This window comes from Pseudopodoces humilis, chromosome 7 (assembly GCF_049639895.1).
Source record: "Pseudopodoces humilis isolate 2021_Gansu_Grassland_sample_001 chromosome 7, ASM4963989v1, whole genome shotgun sequence".
Lineage (NCBI taxonomy): Eukaryota > Metazoa > Chordata > Aves > Passeriformes > Paridae > Pseudopodoces > Pseudopodoces humilis.
Window position 1 is genome coordinate 24,541,112 of NC_142206.1, and position 25,160 is coordinate 24,566,271.

The 25,160-nt window shown below is 47.6% G+C and overlaps 1 protein-coding gene across 3 annotated transcripts in view; it reads right to left on the minus strand.

Annotated features, from left to right (window-relative positions):
* Positions 1–3,110: 3,110 nt before the first annotated feature.
* CREB3L1 (cAMP responsive element binding protein 3 like 1) overlaps positions 3,111–25,160 on the minus strand; it is a 46,620-nt gene continuing 24,570 nt past the window's right edge. Inside the window, exons 2-12 of one of the 3 annotated variants that reach the window (XM_088058345.1) lie at positions 24,068–24,296; positions 19,172–19,332; positions 17,534–17,612; positions 16,463–16,620; positions 15,694–15,843; positions 14,870–14,928; positions 12,998–13,066; positions 10,610–10,709; positions 6,477–6,597; positions 5,784–6,027; positions 3,111–5,387 (exon numbers count right to left, since the gene is read on the minus strand). In XM_088058345.1, the coding sequence (XP_087914471.1) occupies positions 5,351–5,387; positions 5,784–6,027; positions 6,477–6,597; positions 10,610–10,709; positions 12,998–13,066; positions 14,870–14,928; positions 15,694–15,843; positions 16,463–16,620; positions 17,534–17,612; positions 19,172–19,332; positions 24,068–24,296 (1,407 nt within the window). In that variant the 3' untranslated portion in view covers positions 3,111–5,350. Of the gene's footprint in view, positions 5,388–5,783; positions 6,028–6,476; positions 6,598–10,609; positions 10,710–12,997; positions 13,067–14,869; positions 14,929–15,693; positions 15,844–16,462; positions 16,624–17,533; positions 17,613–19,171; positions 19,333–24,067; positions 24,297–25,160 lie in introns of all 3 variants that reach the window. The other 2 variants (XM_088058346.1, XM_014251908.2) reach the window with 2 other exon arrangements.

The window sequence follows — 25,160 nt, forward strand, 5'->3', positions numbered from 1 at the left end:
TCAGGGATTGATACAAATAGGAAGCTGGGTGAGAGCAGGGTCCAGACTTCCAGGTAGGAAGTAAGGGAGAGCATTTCTCACTGTTGGGTGTGTCAATGCCATAGGAAAGGAGCTTCAAGGTGGGAAGCAGACACAGGAGACCCCTGAGCCAGGCACAGCAGAGCCCTGAACTAACAGTGCTTTTGGTCAAGTCAGAGTAAAGGGCTGGACAGTAGGTGCCTCCTGCATTCCCAAGGGACCTGATCTTGCTCCACAGAAACCCTCTCTGTGGGGAGGAGCTGCCAGCAGAGGATTTCTACCTTTCTTCCCACATGCCAGATTGTATAGCTGACACACAGGCTGGGCAGGCCAGATTTTGTTTGGAAGAGGAGACATCACAGGATATGCCTGCGTGAGGGGATGTAATGGCTTGCACAGGCCTCTGCATCTCTCTCTTCCCACCTGACTCTGCTGGATATTTTGTGTTTCTGTCATGAATGGGGTCACCCTCCACTTAGAGCTCCCTGAGGACTTGGAAAGAGCAGGCAGATGCTGCCTGAGGATGATGGAGCTGGATAGTAGGATTGGGTCAGTCCTGTCCTCCTGGCACCCTTCAGCTGATCCAGGTCACCTGCTTACCTGGTGCTTACCTGTGTACCCGGGGGACAGGAAGGAGCATGCCTCTTCTGTGCCCTGGGTAGGGATTTGCTTCTGTGTGGGCACGTGGGACAGTGCAAAGGCATAATGGTATTTACCATACAGACCCCAGCCTTGTTTTTGCAGGCATAGGCAGGACATGAGCTTTCTAGGAAGCAGCGTTTCTAGTGAGTAAAACTCTGAGAAGGTACAGTCATCTTCCCTGAGCACAGGAACAACCTGCTCACCTCTAAGCCCCATTTCAGCCACCAGATTAGAAAATCAACACAGATTTGTTGAGGCAGGCCAAGTCAGTGTCCATCCAGGTGCTATCACTGTTAACAAGCCCCCCAGCACCTGGGGGGTGTGAGGGGGTGCAACTGTCCCATTTTCCCCAGAAGGTGTCCAAAAGCCCAGGCTTCTTGCCTGGTATCAGGACCAAAGCCTGTTTATCCCATGATGGACGTGTGAGACAGCTGCTAGCACACCCCCAAAAGGGAACAGCAAGAGAGATCATGCCAGTCTTGGAGAGCATGGATACTCTCCTGAGTGCCCTAACACCGTGTGTCCTTCTGTAACAAATAAAACACACCCACCATGCTGCTGCCACACACTGCTTGCCAGTGACCCTCTTGGCAGCGGCAAGCCACAAAACCTAAGTATTTTCTCTTTTTCTGTTGTTTTTAATTGGCCACGTAACAGAACAATTGGAAATAATTTGTCTCTGAAAAACAAAGTCCATGTGCTGTTAGCATTTTTTTGTTCAGGGCTTGTATGAATTGACAGTGCAGAGGCTTCTGAGAAATATGACCCTGATTGGGCAGAAACCCAGCTTGCTGTGGCAGAGCTCAACTGGGGCACTTGGAGCAGGCCAAGCACAACTGAGTGAGGCTGAAGGTGACTTGTAAAGAAGGTGACTCTTGCTTTGCTAATTCTCTCAATCTGCTCCAATTAGTTGCTGTAGCCAAATTGGTAGGTGTGATTGGCTGTTGCATTTTGGGAGGCATAGCAGGGATCAAAAGATCCTAATGTGCCTGCTTTAAGCTGCTCAGAGATATCTGGTAGACTGCAAAATTAGGAGGATTTGTCAAGATGAAGGGAAATTTTCTCCTGATGGAAGGATTCTGATTGGTCTGGCTGCATTAAAGGAGCCAGAGGACTCATCCTTCTAAAAGCTTCCCTCTTGCACCTGTTTTAGAGTGTGCATGACGGGTGGAGACCAAAATCTCCCTGGAAGGCAATTCCCAAAGAGCTGTGTGAAGTTTCACGGGGCTGGGCAAAGCAGGGCTGAGGCTGTCCTTTGGATGAAATCTGATGAGTGCAGGTAGCAGTCCCACCCCATAGTGGGGGAAGGTGCATCATACAGATGCAAGGTTAGCAGGCTGCTTTTGGATGGGGTGCTGCAGGGAAAACATCAGATTCTCAACTGACAACTAGTTCTGGCCCAGGAAGAAGCTGCAGGGCAAGGTCAGGCATTTCCCTGCCTTGGTGGGTGGACAGGGGAAGGGAGCTCTGTATGGGTCTGCAAAACGATGTCAGATTAACCTGCTGTGTGCACATCAAACTCCCTCTTGGCAGTACAGACCTGGCTCAGAAGAGTGAGTTCCTGTCTCTCCCAGATCCTGTCCAATGACTAGCTCAGTCAAAACAGCAAGGCAACAGCTTTAGTCCTCTCCACAAAAAAAAATATGATCTGCAGAAAGAGACCTTTGTAAGCCCCAAGCCTCACATTTTGCTGTGGCACAGTCCTGCTGTACCAGCCCAGCCAGAGGTGGGAGATAAAGACACCTTATAGCATCTCTGAAAGGAGCTCCTGCTTGGGCTGCCTTCCAGACAGGAAGGGCTGACTGCAAGGAGTTGCTTCAATGGCCAAATTCTAATGAATCCAACTTGAAGCTTGTTAGAAAATGAAAATTCGTTTTCTAGACCCCTTGTTGCTTTGTGTTTCACACAAAATCAGGACAAAACCTATCAGTTTTCGGAGATGTAAATGGACTGTCAGAGGTACAGGCTGACAGACAGCCAGGACCCAGGTCACTGCCCATTTGAGTGCAGTTGCTCTGCTTTTACAGTTAATGAAAAGATTTAGGTATTTTTTCAGACAGGACCGGACCATCATACTATGAGCTATGTCTTTGTTGTACAGACCTCTGCACAGCCTCTTAGCTGAAGAAGCTCTTTGCTCCTCATATACTTTCTTCTATGACCTTCCTCCTTCCAAGAGGAGGATAGTGGTATTTCGAGGGGGGAGAAGAAACTGAGGCAGAAGAGTTCTGACTTGTTCAGAACTGCAGAAGAAATGACAATGACAGTGCTACTGGAAATAAAACACACCAATTTTTTTTTTTTAGCCCCTGACATGGAGCATGAAGTCCCAGTAGTGAACCAATTTTGCACGTGGCCAGGGAATGGGAGAGGGAGCAGGAGGTGAGGGGCTGTGCATGTGGGCTGGCATGACAACCATGCCTCAATGAAAGCACCTGTCAACCCAGGGCTGATGCTGCATCTTTTTATTTTATTTTTATTTTGCTTCATAAAGCAAATGCAGAGCAAGTGATAGAAGGAGGAGAAAGGATGGCTTGAAAACAAAACAAAACAAAAAACACAAGAAAACTAAGAGGGAAGAAGCAGCTGCTGGAGTATAAGTAGAAAGTGAGCTGCTACAGGAAAGAAGTTCATAGATGCCAAGCCCGCACTAATTCTTAATAAAATACAATACTGAAAATAGGATCTGAGAGTCTCCAAAATACAATATCTTAAGGGATCGGCAATAATACAAAATAAGTTTCATTATGTACAAACGAGTTCTGCTCTTGATCTCTGTACAACGGTGGGAGTGGGAGGCATGGGAACATGCTCAGTGGAAGTGTTGGGGTGGAGGAGGGTGTGCTTGGACCCGGCAGTGGTTCTTTGTGCTGGGGTGGAGGTGGAGGATGGTGAATGCAGTGGTATCTGGTGACCAGTGGGTGCTGTGGGGAGAGCAGAGCAATGCTGAAAGCTTTCCTCTTCATCACCCCACTGGCACGATTGCAGCCAACTGTGTCCAAATTTTCTTTGGAGGGGCAAAACCAATTTTCAATAGGGAGAAAAGAAAGATGTGGGGGCTCTTCCCTCACCTCTCCCAGTCCTTGAACAAGAGCCATCCCATCCTTCCTCTACAGGGTGCCTTCTCCACTCCCAGGCTGGGGGAAGAGGAGAGGCTGGGGCAGTGCAGAGTGAGTCCAGAGTGCTTGATGAGAAACAAGCAGAAGAGGGGCCTGCTGTGAGATCTGGCAGAGTGCACAGGGATTCCCATGTTACACATGGGGCAACCTGCCACGTCCCAGATCTCTGACACTCGTGTCCCACATTGTCCTTCCATCAAATGGCAGCTGAGGGAATGGAGTGAGGAGACACTTCTGCCTTTTTGCAGGACTTTTGCTGGAGAGGAAGAAGGGTCAGAAATGGGTGTCTGGGTGCTAAAGAGGATGGCATAAGCTTGAGATGATGTCACTTCAACACCAAACTTGGCAATTCTGACCTGAGAGGTGGTATGGCAAGAGTTTGCTACCTTTGCTGTCAGCATTTAGAAAGAAGAGGTCTAAAACTGTCTTTGGTGACCCTGGCCAATTCCAACAAACCACCTCTTTCCTGACAGATGTACCTGTCTCCAGAAATGCCAGTATGTCCTCAGTGGCTTTCACAACACTATTGTGCACACAGAGGATGTGAGGGGACTGATGGCTAATCTGACAGCTCTCCAATGGGTTGTAGACCTCTCCTTGGTGGTTCCTAGGAAGACCCCATTAGGCATTAAGCAGAATCAGGGATGGAGAGCTGGGATGGGGGTTGGGTTATGGGAATGTGTTTTTCTCACTCACTCTCAAAGGGGGAAGCCTGAAGAATGGAAAATGAGAAGACCACTGACCTGGTTAGCACTGCACTATAGGGCCCAAGCTGGGAACAGAAAGAAAAATACCACCCCTGCCAAAACAGGGGTGCTAAGGGTGGGGAGAAGTGGGTTGTGAGGGAAAGTTGTTCTCTTTTACAGTTCTAGTTACCCAGAAGCTGCTGGCTAATTTTTATGGTGACTTATCTGTCTGGGATTTCTCTCCCCCACTCCGTTTGTGTGCAGATCTTTGCAGATAGTTGGTGTTGAAGTTACGTAGGCATGTCCATCAAGAGAAAACTAGAGCAAGGAAGAACTAGGTTTTCTCTCAATGGAAGTAGAAATATACTAACATAAGGAGGGCAAGGAATGAGCTCAAACTCTCCAGAGCCATCTCTCCAGCACCAGCATCACCCACTCCTAAAACCCTCAGGCAGGACAGTAAATCCAGCACTTTCTCTCTCCTTCAGGTGCATCTGATGTAGCCAAGAGGTACACATGTGGGGACAGCCCCCTTGGTCTGGAGGCTTTGGGGAGTGAGCTGAATAGTTTGTGGGCTTCCCCTGATCTCCCTCCTCTCCAAGGTGAGCCCACATCCATAGGGTAGTGCTCATTTAAGCAGGAGGTAAGGCCAGAGAAGAGGGAGTCTCAGGGATTCTCCATACACTTATTGCTGGTTCTGGCAGTCCTGTGACTCCCCTCAGAGAGATCAACACTAATGGGGACGATGGGGAAGGGAAGAAGCTGAACCCAAGACCAGTTTGGGAGTGTCTAAATGCAGTGTCCTCTCCTGCCAAGTCCCCTCAGTTGCTTAGTGAGGAGGGAATCCCGCAATCAGACAGATGAGGCCTTGAGGTCCAGCAGCTGCTACAAGAATTCAGTTGTCTCACTGGAGCTTGTCTCCCTGAGGAAAAGAAAAGACAAATATCAGTCAAGGTTCATCATAGCCTCCTATGCAAATTCACCTCTCTGTGTGCCCAGTTAGTTTGCTCTGACCAGGATGAACTCCTTCCCCAGGGCACTCAATGGAACACAAACCTGGACCACGTGAGTCATCCAGCCCTCCACATTTTTATGCAAGTGGGACACTGCTTTATGGACAAACTTTTGCTCTAGAAAATGAACTTGTTCTTATGCTCCCTGCCAGCACCGTCCTCTGCCAGCTGCTGCTCTTAACTGACTGCCTGTCCTGGGCAGCTCAGCTGTCCTTAGCTTGCAGCAGAGGGGATGGACATGCCTGCTGCTTACCCCCAGACACCATGCTGTGTTTTGGGCTCAGAAGGTGGCCCCACCTGCTTACCTCTCACGGAACTGCTCTTTGAGGTGGCTGAGAGTTGGGTCAGTTTGGTTCTGGTCAGGACCCCCCTGGGTTTTGCTCAAATATTTAGCCGTCTCATGTGTCCTGGCCAGATGAGGTCTTCCCTCCTCAGACTGCCTTTTTTTGGCCTCCCACCCCTCAGGATGGTCCATGGTTAGAAAGGAGCTATAGCTCTCTTCTAAGGAGCCAGCACCCTCATCATAGAAAAGAAGACTCCGTGACTGAACTGGAAAAAAGGAGAGCATTGGTTAAAAATGAGGACAAGGTATCTTGCAATGGGTGTGGGTCATGATGGTGGTTTCAGCACATTCTCATCCAGCCTTATCCATGTGTAACTGTGTAGGATACCCTCCTCCCCAGCTTTATGAAGCAAATGCCCCCCTGGACACTCAGCCTTTTCAGAAGACAAGCAGTCTGCCCTGGAAATTTTCCCTCATATTCCTTCCTTTGATACTTGTCATGTTTTGGGACAATGGTTAGCACAGAATGACAACAGGCCCAACAAGGAGCTGTTATGGAGTTTGTACCACCGACAGATTAGGAGCCTTTCCTTGCCACAGTCCCAGCATATGTGGTAGGCACAGAGGTGAGGATGCCATGCCAGACCAGGGAGTGTCAAGAGAAGAGCTGGAAATTGTTTGACAAGCTGAAATGGAGGAACTGCGTTAGACTCACTCTTACTAGTTGTGTAAATGTCTGGTGCTGGTGTTGCTTTCACTGTCTGTGATACTGAAGAGAATTCAGGGAGACAGGGCATCAGGGATCCCAGGATCAGAACGAAGCAGAGTGCCAGCACCTAGAAAGGAGATCAGAACAGAGTCAGTGCCACTGGCCACAAAGAAGCACTCCTCCCACAGCACAACAACATGAGGCTGTGTAAGATCTAGTCAGACTGACAACTGGGTACCTGTGGTCCCCAGGCAGGGAAGGGGCTTGCTGTGCTAATCTCTGTTGCAAATTCAAGAAGGGAAGTCAGAAACTTCCTCTTGTTGCTTTATCTGAAGTATTTCTGGTTCAATTGTGAGAACTTGCCTATCCTATTGAGGAGAGACAGTGGAAGGCACAGCTGAGAAACAAGCTGAAAAAAAGGGGGGACTCAACAGAAGGGACAAACTCTGCCTTGACCGAAGGGAACCTGGCCATTGGCTTAGGAGCTGTTGCAGGCTGTAAAGAAAACAAGCCCACTGTGAGAAATCTGTGAGGTACTACACACAGAGAAAAGTGAAGCTACTATCCATGCAAGGACAGAAATGACAGCAGAACTGCAGCTCTATATCAGGTTCTAATACCTGATAGTAAAGATGAAGAATTCTAGGAAAGGGTTAAATTTATGCTTGACATGTAGATATGCAGGACCATGTGTCAGTGCCTTCTGCTATCAGGCAGACCAGCCAGAGCTACTAGGCAGTGATAACAGAAGAAAGGTATGTGAAATCTCCCCTGAAATCCCCCTCAGGTAGGTCCGGAGCTATCTGGAAATTCTGCCATAACAGTAAAGCTTCAGAGTGAACATAAGGGACTCTATAGACCTTAGGGAACTGCCAGTACACAGCAAGAAGGCACACATGGGGAATGGTACAGAGCCAAATTATTGAACACTCATGCACCATGCATCGTCTGTAACTACCTGCTGCCAGCTCAGTGCTCAGACTGAACAGCCAAAGAAGCGATGCATCTTTTGGTGATTTCTACTACCTATGTATAAACTAGCAAATTTGACCTGGGTGGATGCCTGTGGGGACAGCCAGCAGATTGCTTTTCAGAAATCACCTATTTTGGAATACCTGTGCCTAAGTAATGCACGGAAGCTGGTACATCAAGGTAGTTTTGACCACCAGTGGATTCCAGGAGATGTGGAAGATGAAATAGTAACATGTGGATAGTATGTTATGTAAAGAAGGATTTTAATTGTCCAGACTCTTCATGGCTGGTTTTAAAGTAAGGACATTAAATGAAGGCAGCATAGATGCTGTTTGTCATATTGGGCACATGAAGAATTTAGAATCCTTATTTGACAAAAACAAGGCAAAAATAAATTCTGAATGGATGTTGCTTGGAATTATCGCAGCCAAACACACAACTTGGAGAAAAGGGAGACAGCCCTGTAAAGTCTGTTCTTTCCTTCTAAAACAAAACAGGCTTTTGGGGCTGAGAAAGAGCAGTATACTTAACATCTTGCTTTAACATGGATTTCAGCTGGGGTTTTGCAAAACAGCACTGTTTTTACTCTGTTTTGTTTCAGGTTAACTCTGATGCTCTGATTCACTTCTAATTGAAATTCTACAACACTTCATAACAGTAACTGTTGGCTTGATTCTAAGTAACATTTATGTCACAGCTTTTGACCATCTCATTATTTGACCTCTTAAAATTAAGGGAAATTAAGCTAGAGAAAACTACTGCAAAACAATTTGGAAAGGTGGAGGCAAAATTAATCAAAAAAAAAAGACATACTGAGAGTGTATTCATCAAAGGGTTCACTATCAAACTGTGAGGAAGTAGCAGATGGAGTAGCAGAGAGATCTGTTACAGATCTGGCAAGATTCATCATTTTTAAGCTTGATTTAGATGATGGACTGTATCAAATCTGCAGATGGGAGAGACTACAAGCAGACTGGCTTTTGGTCAGTATTCAAATTTGGAATGATCTTGACCATGGGAAGAAGTGGTCCAAGAGAACAGTGGGAAGATCTATACAGACAAATGTGGAGACCTGCTGAAAGCTCTGAGGTGGCAGGAGTGATTAACAGGGGAAATATATCAATGGCTACATATTTCAGCTGTTCTACAGAAGAGGCTCTGCGAGTTAAACTGGTCCATGAGATGGGTCCAGGTCAGTGTCACTTTGCAACAGGCAAATCTCAGCCCAGGCATTATGAATAGGCTTTCTGGCTGGATTTGTATTGGCCTTCAGGTCGAATGCTATGCCCAGCTTTGGGCCCTGTACTTCCAAAAAGATGCAGGGTCATTGGAGAAAGTCTGGAAGACAGCTCTGGGAACAAGCAGTGATTCAGTAACTCAGCCTTCGAGGGAAGGCTGAAGAAATCATGGTGATTTAGCAGACCAGACTGAAAGGAGTTGCTCAAAAACAGGAGTTTTCAAATATGTAAAATGCAGCTGCACAAAGGGAGAATAAACAGATCTTGCTTACAATGGGCAGAAGAAGTTCTAATAGGCTTAAGCTGCTGCAAGGAAGATTAAGATGAGATAGCAAGAAAGCTTTATCTGGGAAAGATAACATAACACTAGAATGGTTTGCCTGAGGAGGCTGAGGACTGCTCACCACTGGAGGCCTTCAAGAAGTGGCAATACAAATATCCAGCGGCAATGACACAGGGCTAAAGAAGAAGGGTAGCCTGCTCCACTCCCATGCTGCAAGACACAATGATTCTACATATCTGTCATGATAAGGAATGCCGTAGTTTAAAATGGAAAATGAGAACTCAGAGGCTTATGAAAGGAACTGGTCAAAGATAGAAAAGCAAATTACAAATTCTTGAAATACTTCAAAGCTAGGAAGTCTGAGAGAGTGGGTGTGTGGGCTGGGATGCCTGCAACAAAGGGAGCAGCAAGGAGACATAAGGCATTGTTGGGAAGCTAAATTAGATATTATATCAGCCTGTAGCACAGGGGAAAGCACCTCTTCTAAACTTGTTTATTCCAGGTAGTAGCACTGAAGAATTGTTGGAGCCAGGAATGCTCTGATGAGCTGCTGCATGAAGAAGCAATGAGTCACTGGGCTCAGCTGGGTCACACCCAAAAATGTGGAAAGAACTTGGGAATGAAGACTGAGAGCAGGGGAAAAAGAGACAGACATTAAAATCTGGTCTGACATGGGGGCAGCAAAGAGTAGCAAAAGGCTGAGCAGATTTTGAAAAGAGGAAGTGCTTGACATGACAGAGCAGGGGCTCTGGATCCAAGGAAACTCATTGAACCAGGACCAAAAAACAATCCCTCAGGACACTGATGGTGCTGAGAAAGTGGGGCAAGTACCTCACCATCTGTTTGCATTTTGTGACTGCTAACAGTACAGAAGTGATAACCAAATATAGATAACTAACTCTGACAAATTTGTCACGAGCAGCTACTATGACAATCCTGCAAAGACATCACAGGGGTGAATATTATATTTTTACTATGGCTCAGAAACTTTCCCCCAGAAAAAAAAAATGAGATGAAGAATAAGCAATTGGCTCTTTATGGCTACACACTGGCATGCCCTAAAACTCCTCAATGAAGCCAATTTTTATTAACCATGATCCTCCACTATGAGGCAAACAGGGATTACCAAAACAACAGACAACCCCAAATTATTATGCTTAGTCAAAAGGACAAAGAGAATTCCAGCTGGATTTAACAAAGCCTGTGTGCAGGCATAGCAAGAACAGATGCCATTTCTTGCTGATAAACAAAAGGTAATGCCCACTGGGATGAATACTTGGAGTGTTCATCTGCCCTGCTGAGTTAAACATTAAGCATTACCAGCTCAGCAAAAGAAAACTCTGCCCATTACGATGGAAGCTCATTGAAGATTTTTGCTGAATGGCTAATAGCTAATGAAAAGCAAACAAAGTGCTTTTTTGCCCAAAGAAGAAGGCAGTGAAAATGCAGGAATTATTCTAATGTTGTTGCATAAACAACTGATGTATGTATGACACAGGGCCCAGCTCTGGTGGCTATAACACAAAAGGAAAGAGCAGATGTAACTGACAACAGAGCTGGGCAGCAGGAAGAGGGCAGAGACAGGCAATCAACAAAGCTGTCTGGAGAAGCATGGCCAATAAGGAAGACGGAAATGAAGCTTATACCATTAGACAGGTCCCAGTCTGCGTGGAAGCCATTTTATAAGGTCTGGAGACTTTCCCAGCTACCAGAGCCTGAAGCTTCTGTAACTGCTGGAGCAGAGTCCTGTGATAGGAAACAATGCATATCAAAACTTAATAAGGTGGTAGAAGCCAGTAAGTGAGCCAAGAATACCACTACCCAGTTCATATTGTACCTTAATTTTCCCTTCTTGTGAAAACAAGTATCTCCCCTTTAGCTGTATATTGCTTAAGTTCTCTGACCAAACAGGCTTGGGAAACAAGAAAAAAAAAGGGTCTTATCAGTGGGTCCACCACCATCTTCACTGCACCTACCCACTGTTATGAATGACCCATTCATTTAGGACTCCTGGGTGCCTGAAAGCCCAGCCAGTCAATTCCCAGAGCAGTGGCAAGCCAGAGTACCATGAAAACCAAGCCCTGGCATGGAGGCTGAACTTTGTAGACAGATCAAGCCTTCAGCACAGGCTTGCCTGCTCCCACTTCACTCAGAGACACATACTCTGAAGCTCGACCTGTGCCCAAACTGTGGTGGAGAGAGAAATAAGAAACAGTTGTGATCCCCTTGAGCTTCTTCAGTCTTGGCAAATTCTGCAGAGGGATGTAGGCAAAGCCAAATCTTGAGTTCAGCAATTAATTAATTCTCTGACTGCCCTGGTTGGAACACATGCTAAGGTCTCTCTGCCCCATTTAACTGTTCATGGGCATCTGCACACATAACACAAAACAGTGGTAGGTGTTAACAAGAGCTACTGAACCCTTCACTGAGCTGGTGAAGGAATCTGGGATGAGGGAGACTACAGAGCACACAGTTCCCAAGAGTTGCATATTATTGAAGTGGAGAGTATTGCTGACTTTCCCTCTGGGAGCACTGACTGTTCTACACAAGTATGTTTGAGCTTTTATAAAATGCCAGGTCCTGGAACCAGGAGATTGCAGGAGAATCCCAGCTTTATCCCTTTCCAAATCCTGTTTTGCTCTCTGTACATGTGGAGAGAAGCACAGAGTGTCCCACTGGCAGTGCTCAAAAACCAAACCAAATTAGAAATAATACAATATGTATTTTAGGAAAGAAAAATAAAATTTTTTTGGCTTTTAGGCCAATGTCCTGATTTTTCTGGGTGGAGCTCACACTTTTTCAGCAGCAGGGCCGCCCACATTCCCAGAAAGGCTGGGGGGCAAGATGTGCCCCATGCATGAGAGCAGCTGGGCAGCTGTATCTCTGGCAGACAGGAGACCTCTGGCTCTCACACACCTCAGCCAGACCATGCCTGGCAACCCCCTGTCCCAGCACCAGTTCAGGCCTGGAAGCCAAGGCCACTGCACTCGTGTCATGGATGGGAGGAAGGTGTGCAGTGGAGCCTCTAGGAGTACTCCATGAGCTGTCATGGCAGCAGAGGAGTGGGTGAGGAACTGGCTCTCTGGCTGTGGCTCTCCCTTCAATTCGAGCTTATATAAATGGAGCTATAGAGACAAGTATCCCCTGCAGTTCACCCTGCCCTTGCTCACACCTGTTGTGCCAATAAGAGGGGGCAGAGCTAGGCTCTCCTGTAGCTCCAGCTGCCTACCCCACTGCAGGGTGGAAGTCTTCATTATTTGCTTCCAAGGAACCAAATTCCCCTGGTGATTGGTTGGCCAGCTCTGAATATTAGAAACACAAGTGCTCACCAGAATTAGAATTAGGAAACCCAGAGCCTTGGGTGAGAGAACTTTGGGGCTGTGAGAGCAAGCTTGCTCCTTTCAGGTGAGCAGTAGCAGCAGATGAGACAGAGATTCTTTGGGCTTGCTTTGCCCAAAAGAGACTGAGAAAGGGCTAGAACACCACATACACAAGGAATTGCCCTGGATTTAGTGGAAGTTGGGATCTCTACTTTTATTAGAAGAACGGGCTTTCCCTGTATTCACCAAGTCTGTTCAGCTTTCTCAAGAGAAACCTGAAACAGCCACAATATGCCCAGGGCCTTGTATTTCTCTGAAGAGCCAAAAAGCAGAACCAGTGAGAGGCTGGTGTGAGGAGCCTCCCTTAATGCATCTGCCCTAGAGACAGACAGAGCCCTGGAGGGGAATGGAGAAGGCAGCATGAGCCCAAAGGATTGCAGGGAGAAGGACAAAGAGATATGGGAAACATGCCTTCCCTCCCTCTCCTCGCTGCGGAGTGTCCTGGCGTCCCAACACAAACATTCCAGGCTTGCTAACCAAACCCAGCTGCCTTGTTGCTGTCACAGGCTGAAACCCAGCACCTCGCCAAGCAACACCCGTCCAGGAGCTGGGGGAGCCTGCTTTTCTCTTCTTGTCCCCCTGCTTCAGCGCTCCTGACTTCCCATCCTACCCACCCTGCCCTACCCACAGAGGGTCAAGTCTAGCTCCTCTTACCTGTTTGCATTTTCTAAGGTCTCCACTTTTTTCCAGAGTTCATTATTTTCTGTTGTGTATGTCTCTACCCTATGGGAATAAAACCCATAGCCAGTTAGTCACAAAGGCCAGAGAGAATAAGACAATGCAGTCCCTGTTTTTTATGAGGTATGGAGGCTCAGTGGCTTCGTCCGTCACCTGCAGATATGGTCCTGAAATCAAATGTTACTTGGCCCATCTGATTGCAGCCAGTCCCAATGGGGTAGGGATGAGACTGCAGGTGGACAGCTACATGGGACATTTCCCAGTTCAGGGTCTTCTGAGGCTTGGGAGAGACAGGAGCACCTGGTTACAGGCAGGTCAAGTCAGGACAGACCCAAAGTTGTGTAGACATTTCCATCACTTCCAAACCCCCCTAAGAATGAAAAAGGAAGAGGGGGACAAAGTCAAACCCCTCCCTGAGAACCTGCCCTGGGCTCTGCACCCTAGCTGTGAAATCCAGGCCGCTCTGGGCAAACGCTGGGCCAGCTCCGACTGCAGGCACTTGAGGGCAGCAGAGAACCTGCAGGCTCCTTCCCGCGGCTTCCGACGGGAAAGTGGCTGGGCTGCAGCTGGGACAAGGGAAGGGGAGTGCCTCCAGGTTGGGAGAAAGGCAAGCCAGAGGCACAGCCTAATCCTGCTGGCGGTTTGCAGCACAGCTTTTGGACCAGACGTTCCGTGCAGAAACTGGGCTTCCAGCAAAAGTGTCTAACTGAATGGGGAAGGACCCAAGTACAGGTTTTGACAGACCAGTTTTTAGTAAGCCAAGCTGACCAAAGACATATTCTATTAAAAAAAAAAAAAATCACTGAATGCTGCTTTTGGTTCACATTTAAACCTGGCATTGTTTGAAAGCCATCTGTCATAGCAATGCTCTACTGTAACAAACTGCTGAGTACATACAGGCACCACAGCCACATCTGGGGAGGAGGAGGCCCCAGCACCAAACGCCCTGGACCTGCCCCTTGAGCGAGGTCAGCCAACTCCCCAGCCCTGGCTTCAAGGTCCCCATATGGGACACTAGCTGGAGGTGATGTGCTCTGATGCCTGGACATACACATGCACACTGAGGTGCCTTGAATCATCTGCTTTAATTGAGCATTTCTGTGCAACTAGAGAAGATAAATAGCATCAGGGAAAAGAGTTAATTAAAGTTGGGTTTGGGGGTTGTTTTTTTTCCATTTGCTGATCTCAGATGGTGTTAGTAACTGGGAAGAAGATGGTAATTATACAGAAACATGAATTTGTGCCTGGATTCCAACATTCTTCTTTGCCTGGGGATGCACATTAGGGGTTGCTAGTACAGGAGTTATTTTCTACCCAGTCAGTGTCACATGACATCACCTTAGGCTTATGCCTACCATGCATAGGAGAAAAGCAAGGCTGCAAGGAGAAAAACAAAGCTAATGCAGAGAGTGGAAGTGGGGGAGAGTGGGGAATAACTGCAAGGCAAGGTTTTTCTCACTGTCAAGTGTTTGTGTGTCCACCTTCATGGGAAGAGAGGGGGAAAAAGCCATGATCAGTGCCCTCAGACAGCTTGCCACCTATGGGACAGACAAAATAGAAGCAACTTCTAGTGGGTAAACCCAAAATCCCACCTTGTTGGCAGCCAAAACAGCCTGTGTTTTTCAGGGGACCAGCCAAATTAAGTAGTTGGAAACACAAAATTTCCTGACCAATTTTTATCCCACAAGAGGATTTCTAGGAGGGAGGAGAGTAGGGGCAGAATCCCAAACCAAACTCCTGGGCAGCCAGCCTTGCAAGGAATTGTATTTTTTTTAGCAATTCAAAGACAAAACACTAGAAAGGGGGCCTGTGCATGGACAGGATTCCTGTTTTCAAAGTAAGACTTACTTTTTCTCTAGACATTCCACATACTCTTTCTTCTTCCTGCGGCTCTCCTGAGCAGAGATCTGTGAGGAGGGCAGAGGGGAGTCAGTATCATAAGCCTCTGGACATTTCTTTGTGGCTCATGCATCTTGTCTGTTTCCTTGCACTAAAGGCAAGTGAGGAGCTGCCTTCCAGTCTGCCATCCCTGATGATCTATAGGCCAAAACTGGGGGGGTGGGTGGATGCTGTAGGTATGCAGCCTTCCTTGGCTTGGAGCCTGCAACCATTTGTTGCCTTATGCTCCTCGATGCTGAGAGCATCTTTAGGGTTTCGTTCCACTCCTCTGACTCACATGGGTATATGTTGTGGCCATTTGGGCTGATTCTACCCCAGACCACTTCTGAGTCACTGGGTGATTAGTTCAGTCTCACCATTTTTCCCATAGGATGCTTTCTAATCCCAGTCTAAAGTCTCACAGCCTCTGCCTGGCTAGTGAACACTCTGCATCACCCGTCCTGCACCATGCAATGGCTTTGGTTTCCTTGTTCTTGCAACAAGGCCTGACCAGACCAGTTTGTCTGATCTGTGGACCCTTCCCACTCCACACACTCCCAGGAGCTGAGCAGGAAGCCACAGTTCCCAGGTATGGCTGTATGCAGAGCATGCAAGCAGAGATGCCCCTTGGCACCATTTTTGTGGGTTGGGAGGCTTGTGCTAATGTACCAAAGACACAATCCCACCTTTTTTGAGCTGCAGCGCAGCTGAGGAGGTGAGGGTAACTATAGCATTGGTCAGCTGAGGATGCTCTGGAATCATGGGAACTGCATGATTACATATTTTGCAGTCACCTTGTTCTTGATTTTCCTCCTGACCCTCTTCAGTGCTTTCTCCTCTGCTTTGGTGAGGGGCAGCTTGGTAGGAATGGGGTAACCCTCTGCAATCAAGGTGCGCTTCTCCTCTTCAGTCAAGAGCAGTGGGCCAGAGGTTCCTTGTAACTTCTGAAAAACACAGAGAGCATCCATCAGTGTCACCGAGGCGTTCTACTCCAGTGATCTTCCTTAAAGCCTTGCAGAGCAGCCAGAGGCTGCATCAGAATAGAATACACTGCTGCCCATTGACACCAAACAGGTGCAGGGCAGTGCTCTTTCCTACTCTCAACTTGATCCTGGGGGCACAGCTCAGCAACTCCTTTCCTCTTTTCCTTGGGAGGGCATCTGTTCCTTCACTGTGAGGCTGGCTACACACCTGCACTGCAGAACCCTGCCAAAAAACTTCTGGGCAACAGTTAAAAAGGTCTGGTTATGGGAATTCCTCTCTCATTAGCCTTCTCAGAAAGTCCTCGTAGTGCATAGGTCACTTCCCAAAGTATGGATGAAAGACAGCACCTGCTAAAACAAGATAGCTGCTGGTAGATGTGCAAGATTCACTGTGCCTCTTCTCACTCCTGTGAGCACTTCTTGTCCCCACATCCTTGTGCTAAGACATCACATTGCCTTGACAGAGTATTTAATCTTGGAGATCTTAGCAAGGGCAGGAACCTCCACCTACGCCTTGGAATTCCTACAAACCCCTCTAAGCAGCAAGGAGCCCTGTGTCCCAGCCCTGTTGGCTCCTTACATGTGGTGCTGTGAGGAGAGGTGAGGAGGAGATGGCAGTAGAAGAGCGAGCAGCAGGCCGGGCTGGACTGGAGGGAGGCAGGGACCGAGGACTCTGAGATCCGTCACTGTCACTGCCATGGCTGCTGGGTGGAGTTGGAGGCATCTGCACCAGGTCATCTACTGAGGAATAAGGAGATCAGGTCAATGTCTCTCATGTCAGCCTGTTGGTATAGGCATAGGGCCCTGCCATAACACAGGGCTGAAAGGAGAGGGTGATGAGTTTCACAAGATGGGGTGAGTCTGAGAAAAAGGCTTGACTGAGTGCTGCCCAAGACAGAGGTTAGACTGACCTCAAATGTACTAAACTAGGAACTGCAGAGCAGCTGGCAGGGCTTTGCCAAGGAATAGAAGGTATTTACAAAGCAGTAAGGTACTCCAGTGTCAACCAACATGAAGTAAAAAGCCCATGATGTTTTGCTCCATAGCCTGTTTGCAAGTACAGGAAGCTCTGTGAGAGAAAAGCTCTTCCAAAAGCACTGCAGGGCTCACACACTTGCCAGCACACTTGATCCAGCGGGGCTCTGGTCACTCAGTTGGTTTCCAAGCACTTGAAAACTGTCCCCACTTTGTACTGGAGAGCCCTAGGGGCCTTAATGGAGGTGGGAATATGCCTAAGGAATGTCTCTCTGCGGCAGTGGGAGTTCCCTTAGTGCTTTCATTTGTGCATCGGCAGATTTTCAGATGCTTGGGTTTCTTTCAAATTAAACTGGATCCTGAATTTCCTGACTTTCAGATGGTTATTTTTGGATAGCTCTACAGTCTCTCTGAGGATTTTAAAGGCACTCTTGCATATTTCCAACTCTGAAGGAGCCTGTTTTGCCTGGGAGTCCCTGTCTGAACAATTTTGTGTGTGGCTCCTGATGCAGACACTGATCTGAGTTAGAACAGTGCAGTGCCCACTTCTCTATTGTTCTCTGCCCCAGTGCTACCTTATATGCACAGCTCTGCCTTTAGGTGTTGTCTTTCTGCCCTGTATAATAACAATCTATAGCTGAGTAATATAGTTGACCAGGAAATTCTATCTTCTTACCTGTAGGTACATTTAGAAACTGGTTCACCTCTTTGGGTTCAGCTTTGATCACAGGTGCTGGAGTCATTTCTACAGGAATCTGTGGAAGAAAAGCAGAAAGAGCTCTTGGCCACTGCCGCCTCCCCTGCCCAGAAGGCTCCCACCAGTTCTGTCCATAGCCACTGCTCCCCTGCTGCCTATCCAGCCCCATCTCACAGCTCTGCCCCAAAGGAGCCTCTCACCATGGAGGAAACCAAGAGTTCAAACATAAGCCCCTGAAGTCTCAGTTGCTGGGCACACAGAGTGCAAACACATTTACAGAGGAAGTGGCACTGGCAGATGGATGTGCTGCCAAGCAATGCACTGAGCTGAGTACCTCCAAAAGGGAGATGACTTTTATCCTTGGCAATTCTTCCTCTGATACACCCAGACAGTGTAATTTAAACCAACCCCTGTGTTACCACAGGAAGTCCCTCTTTGATCTGCCTTCATTATAAATGGGAGTATAAAGGTTGTACAGAAACAGAACAACCCTGTTGTCCTGTTCATGTGATTTTCACCAGGACCACTGGGCCACTGTTTCCAGTCGGAGGGGACCGAGAGCTGAATAAAGAGTAGATTTACTCCCATCTGCATTAGGCTGCCCCTCGGCCTCCTGGCTTGCCAGCCCCCAGCCCACCATAGGGTGGAGTTTTCACACTAAACAGACACATTGCAAACTCCTCCAGACTGTAAACACAGCTGAGAGCACCATGGTATGGCTGATGAGCATACACAGCAGAGACTGGAGGGCACAGCAAGTTCAAGCTGTGTAAATAATAGAGGAAGTTTGTGCACAGTTTTGGCTGGAAGAACCCATTTGTTTTGGATGCCTGTTTAAATGGGAAGATGTTCAACATGAGTGAAAAAAGGAAGTGAACCCCAGAGATGCTCTACTGTTATCTGCTGAGCTGCTACAAGATAGGCAAGGTCTGTGTGAGACTGGTCAGACCTTCTCATCCAACACAGCTGGTCTCAAGGCCAGCTGAACTAAGCCCTCAACTCACACCCACATACCAGTGGCATAAGTGAACCTCCTTCAGACAAAGAGACTTCTTAAGAACTTAGATGTGACCAAAAGAGTTGTCCCCTTGTTACACAGAAATAATAAATCCTGCTGCTTCATAGGAAAAAGTAAGCAGGACGTGGAGTGGGACCAACATTTCCAGTGAGCAGCTACAAAGAGTGAGAGGCCATGTGACAAGTCCAAAGCCATGAAAAAGACAGTGGCAGAGCTGGGGTCTATATGCAGGAATAGTGGAGTCACTGGCATCAAATTAATTGACACTGTTCTCTGAAAAATTAAAATAAGCCAAGAGTGGCTACAGAAATACTGGCATATTGGAGGGGACAGATCTCCAGTAGGTGCAAGCTTAAAGCTTTTGGCTTTTGTGCCAAGGAAACATGCTTATATTTAACTGAGATTGTAAAGCCTCCTGTGCTGCCATTTCAAGAGGAGAATGACAAATAATGCAGCATTTGGGCTTTGTAACACCTTCTTCTGTCTGTTCAGTAGCTAAATCACCTTCCAGGACCCTGAAGTTACATGGCTGGGTCTGCATCACCAGGGGTGCTGCTGTGTGAGAGCCCAGACTCCCGACAGATCTTAGATGGGCTCACCTCCTCAGGGAGTGGCAGTCTCTGCAGAGGGTTGAGGTTCAGCACTGGTATGGAGCTGGCAGGTAGCTGGGACTCAGGCAGGTCTAGAGGCAGGTTCTGTTCCTGTTTCACCATGATGGAGCAGAGCTTGGGTCCCAGTGACCACACTCCATTCTCCAGCTCTGAAACATGCACAACATGAGTCAAACTCCAGCAAGAACAAGGCAAGGGAAAAAAAAAGCCATGCAGACAGCTTCCTCTGACTGAGGAGGCTGCCTTTCCAAGTTTAGCACTGTCACCACACAAGCATGTGCAGGCCCACAACACAGAGTACAAAAGGGAATGAACCCCCAGTGCGTGGAGAACAGACAGGACAGAGATAGAGGAATTGTGTCTCTGCTGTGCTCTGAGTGTACAGCCCAAGCTCTGGAGGACAGCTGCAGGGTTTTTCCTCCAGCAATGTCTAGGTCTCATCCTCTGGAGCTTATTTATATTTAGGGCTCAGTGAGAGGAGGATGCTGGGTTGCTACTCCTTAGGCAGCATGGCCAGCATCACAGAGCTGCTAGGTGTGTTATCAAAAATAGCACCACCTCTGTGCTAGAGAGCTGGTGAGAGAGCAAGCGTGATAACAGTGAAAGGCTGACAGTGCTACTTTGGCCTTCTGATGATGTTGTGCCAAGTACCAGGGCTTTGCTGCATGACAGAATAGGAGGAAGGCCCGTTTCTGTGGAAGGAAGCCCACTGCAGCACCTGCTTGTGAGGCTGCTTCCACAGCTGCTCCACTCAGTCTCACCTCTGAGACTCTCTTCTCTACCCTGGGCTGCTCAGGGGACTGCTGTCCACAGCTGTACCCTGCTGCCATTGCTGGCAGAGACAAGAAGCAGCAGTGAGGGAAAGGGAGTGTCTGAAGAGAATTGAATGGAGTCGTGGGGGCATGCTCCCCTTGCCTCCTGCCTGCTCTGTCCAGTGTGCATCTGTGGTGTGAGCCTGGCTTGCCACTGGAAGTAGAGATCCCAGATAAACTGCAGATCAGATGGGAAAAAGACCGCTAGGAGAGCTGCCTGGGCTCTGCTCTAAAGTTTCGTTCTTTGCTCTTCAAATATTCAGCCTGCCAAAAGGCTACTCCTAGCTGGCCTGCAGCCTGCACCCTCCTTCCTAATCCTCATCTCTTCCCTTTCCCTTTTCATCTGACAAGCAAAAATACATTTGGCTTGACACAGGACAGATTATTGCTAAGCGTGTCACCAGAGAGAGCTCCAGTTGCCTCCACAAGGCCACAGTCTGACTCACTCACTAACTTCTCTGCATGCAGCACATTCAGTCAGGCCCAGGGACGTTGCCTAGCTGTCTGCTGCCAGAGCACTTCTGCAGTGCAGGCCTCAGTCCAGAAGATGTGCTGGCAAGAGGAGAGAGGGAGAAAGGTCTTCCTCTGCTCCAGAAAAACCTGCATGAAGAAGAGTACAAACAAGCAGCTATTCATATAGGAGCTGCCATTTGATCTAACTTAAAGACATGTTAATATTGTTTTTGCCCTATTCAGCCTCTGTTATCTTCAGGAGAGGCCAGGGCAGAATCCTGCCTCTGGCCTTTGCTTGGACAGAGTGGTGTTAAAGCCCAGATAAGAACTATATATGGTAACACCGTGTAGGCCTTGCCAATGGGATATGCTGTTTTCCTGTCTTTGGTCTAGCACCTCTTATTTCTGCCTAGACATGTCTCTCTAGCAGATGTTCATTCCTTCCAGCTTCCTCTGTGACTGGATACCTTCAAGCACAGACGCAGCTCCTGTGCTGCATGTGTCTCTGCTGCCTGTGCTGCTCTCAGTGCTGTTGGATTGCCTTCTAGAGCTTCCCACAATACAGCAGGGCTAATGTCATCAGGCAGCATCTCAGGCAGGGGTGCACTGTACAGCTGAGACAATGCAGAGCCTACTGAGCAGACACAGAGTGGATTGTGTTTTCTCTGTCCAGCTAAGGACACCAAACCCACAACTGGCAGTGATGTCCTAGTTACCCTGGTATGCAGACAAACCCCTTCTGATGGAAGGAGGCAAGGTGTCACATAGACACAAGTGTTTGTGTCCAGAAAATTTGGACTGACTTCTGCCTTTCAAAGAAATAAGGGACCTTGAGAGATCTTCAAGTCTATCCCACTGCTCTAGGCAAATTCAACTAAACCTGTGTCAGTCCTGATAGATGATTCACTTGAACCTACCCCTTTGAAAAGTGCTAAAGAGTTCACAGCTTCCCCATTTAAACTCTTCTATGGTTTTGTTATGCCCACCATGGGAACATTTGGCTACTCTGAAGTTCCTTACTGTCATTTGAAGCCTTTTCCTCCTCATCCTTTCTGTTGCAAAGATCTGCATTTCTCTTTTCTCAGATGTGTGAGGTATCCTCTGTCTATGAGGGCTGCTGCTGAAGCAAGTTACCAGACAAGGGGGAGCAGACCACCAAGGGCTCTCCCCATCAGACTTGACTCAGTGAGAGAGCAGCCCCCAGTGCTGTGAGTCCAGACAGGCCATGTAGCAGACACCCAAATAAGTATGTGCCGTCCTCCCATTTCCTGTCTACATTCTGACCCTGCTCTTTTTCCCACCCTTGGAGATTCATCTGGGGAGTGATTGGGTTACAGAATCGGAGACAAATAAGCCATCAGAGGGTCAATGAGGGACTGAGGAGTAGGCATCTAGTGTGGACACGTCTAGGTTGTTCTGCTGCCTGAGAGGATTTTTCAGAGGATTTTTTTCAGTTTTAGAGGTAACACTGTAACACTGCAGATTTCACTGTATGTTGGTGGATGAGGCATGCCAAGACGCTCATCTTTGCTCTAGATACTCTGTACCCAATATCTAGATACTCTGTACCTATTGGGAAGAAATGTGGCTGACAGATATCTGTAGCTGCCCAGGATTGAGGAGGTCAGGCAAAGAACAGTGAGAAAGCAGGACCCATACAGAAAGGCAGGCACTAACCCGAGGCTGATCCAATGCCCGCTGTTCTGCACAACCCTGGCTCCCCCTGCTCCTGGCATCAAATCACACCCTGCAAAACTCAGGGCTGGTACTGAGAAATGAAACAGCCAGTCCGTATGCACAAGCCATCTGGAAAGCAGACTCCACTGATAAGCAGGGTCACAATGCACCCAGTGGCTTGCCCTAGCTGACCTGTGTTAGTGGGAACCATGTGGGAAGGGACAGGATTTGGAAGAGTTTTGGAGATCTGTAGAAAAGCTGGGAGAAAGCTGATAAAAAGCAAGCCTCAGCCAGCTCCAAGCCTAGACAGAGCAGGGGCATTCCTGAGGAGCTCTGCAGACTGAGCAGAGCTTGCTTAATGTTAAAGAAAAAACATTTCTGGGTAATTAATTGGAACTGAATGTCTAAAAGGACTGAGACTGGATGGAGCTGTGCCAAAAGGACTGCACAGTGTTGCAAATACTGGACCTGACTCAGGGTTTCACTAGAATATGACTCACATGCAATTATGAGCCAAAAAAGCCCTGGAAAGATGACCTGAATTATCTAGCTGCAGGACTGGGTGCATGGATACTTCTATACCTGCCATCATAATGCTAGGCCTTAGCCCCTTATTAAACTGATCTGCACTCTCAGAGGGCAAATGCCAGGCCCAGCTCTCCTGGGTTGTGCACTGTACACCCTGTGCTGGCCTCTGCCCAAGGATCAGTGTCATACTCCATTCAAGAGAGTCTTGCCTTTGAGACATGACAGCTGAAGGAAGGGCATGTGCAGACACAGTGGAGAGAAGAAGTGGTGCTAAGTGTCTCAGAGAGCAGTCCTTGAGATGGCTTCATGTAGGCAGTCTTCATTTCACTTTCTACAAATGCACTCTTTTGGCTTCTCTCATTCTCAAGTCTTATCTCCTCGTTTTTTCTCCTGTTTTCAGGGGCAAAACAAAGTTGTGTTTATTTGTTCATGCCAGTTTGGGTTTGTTTTTTTTTTTTTTTTTTTTTGTTAGTTGCCCCCTCCAAGATTGTACTGGGGTTAAAACTAAGGAAAAATAAATGCAAATTGAAAGTTTTTTTGATACTAAGGCAGAGCTGCTTGGCCTGCCATAAACCTCTCTCCCAGCATCTCTCTGAGATGCCCCTAAGGAATGTGGCAGATGGTTGTGCCTTTTCAAGCACCAAAGAGGTAGCAGAGGCCAGCCTTCTCTCCTTCTGCCTTGGCGTTTGTACCAGAAAGCTGGGATCATTCCTAGTCATGAGAGGGAAGCCTCTGTCCCAGGTCTCACTGTTGCTCAAAGGAATAGCTGTCTTCTGTGTGTACTGAGCCTGTGCCACTGCTTTTTCAGGCAGCCTGGTGTCCATCAGCTGCTGGGACACCCACACAATCCCACAAATTACAGGACTCTCTGCAAGGACAGCTCTAAAAATACCCAGCCATCATAAATTATCCTGAAATGAATTGTTTTAAAAATAAGTTTTGAAATAACTGTTTCTCTCTGTCTCCTGCTAAAATCTGCTGGTAAAGAAGCCACTTAGCTTTCCACACATACCAGCACTGGTTGCAGCCAGAGACTCATGCTTCCTATGTGCAAGCCAAAACCCTGCTGCCTGATGCAAAAACAGAGCTGGATCTAGGGCATCCACACCCAAGTTTGCAGGGTCCTAAAAAGACATTGCCTATTGCTTGCCAGAAGCTGGCAGCACACGAAGCCACAGGCAATTATTATCCTCATAAATAACAGTAAGCCCGGCAAAGGAGTAATGTGACTATCAGAACACAAATGGAAGGGAAAAATGTGGGCTGTATTTGACAACAGCAAATCAAATTCTTCCCCGGATTAGCCATGTGCAAGTCCAAGGAATAGCTAGTTTGTCCTTATATATGAAAGCCAGCCAGAGCCTCTGCTAACAGATGTGCCCAAAGCTGTGGAGTGCACACATCTCATGCTCACCGTTAGCATTATCTTCAGTCTTGACAGGCACGAGGGGGCTCTGGGGAGCAGAATCTCCACTGAGGGAATAGCTGTGCTCTGCCTGGATGCCTGGAGTGGGTGGATCCAGGTCCATGTCCAGCAGAGGGTTCTTCTCAGCCAGTACTGGGTCATCGAAGAAACTGCTGAAGAGGTCATTGGAGAAATCCTCCATGTTGTCAGAGAAGTGATCCAGGTTCTCTGAGAAATGCTGAGGTAAGACAAAGGGGGAAAGAGCATTAATGTCAACTCCAAGAGGGATCTGAGAGCCTTCCTCTGCACTGAGAGTCAAACCTCAGCATCAGCCCTTTTTGCAAGGCAAAAAAACAGTTCCTATTCCTCACCTGCATCAGTCTGACAATAACACCTTGATAAGATAGAAAGAGATGTGGTGCTGTGCATCACTGCATGTTTATCTATGCCACAAACACGCATGAAACTTTTCTACATTATCTTATCTCCCCCTTCATTTGTGAGTATCTATCTGTGTCTTCCAGACATCATCTCACTGTGACAACAAAACGAACAGAGTACCAGGAAAGAGATTCCTGCGATGACAAAATGTACGTGTGGCAGAAAGTCATGGTCTCAGCACCTGTCCTTAGTGACACTTTTTCATGTTCTCTGCCAGCAGCAATAGACACATTGATGCCCCAGAGAACATCAACCCAGCTGCTGATTTCTATCAGAAAAAAAAGATCAGTTGGATCAACATAACAGGAAGGCCCCCTGTTGTATTTAATTTCCTCTGGGATTTAACAGCCCCTCTGTGGACCATATGAGGTTGTACTTCAGCCAGATAATGCCTGTGAAATTTAGCTCCCCGATGAAGTTTAAACACTACAGATGGGCTGTTAACAACAAACAATCATTCCACTAATCATTCCAGTAACAGTCAGTAAATCTGGCCAGTGCTGCTGCAGAGCTGAGCTCCTGATGCTACAGGGAACCTGTTTCCTTTGAGGCATATCCTCCTATTCAGAAGTCAAATCACTAACTTTTCCATTTGCTACAACAAAGCATTGGTTGGGCAGGGAGAAAAATGATGGCTGCCAAACACCAGCTGAAAAATTAT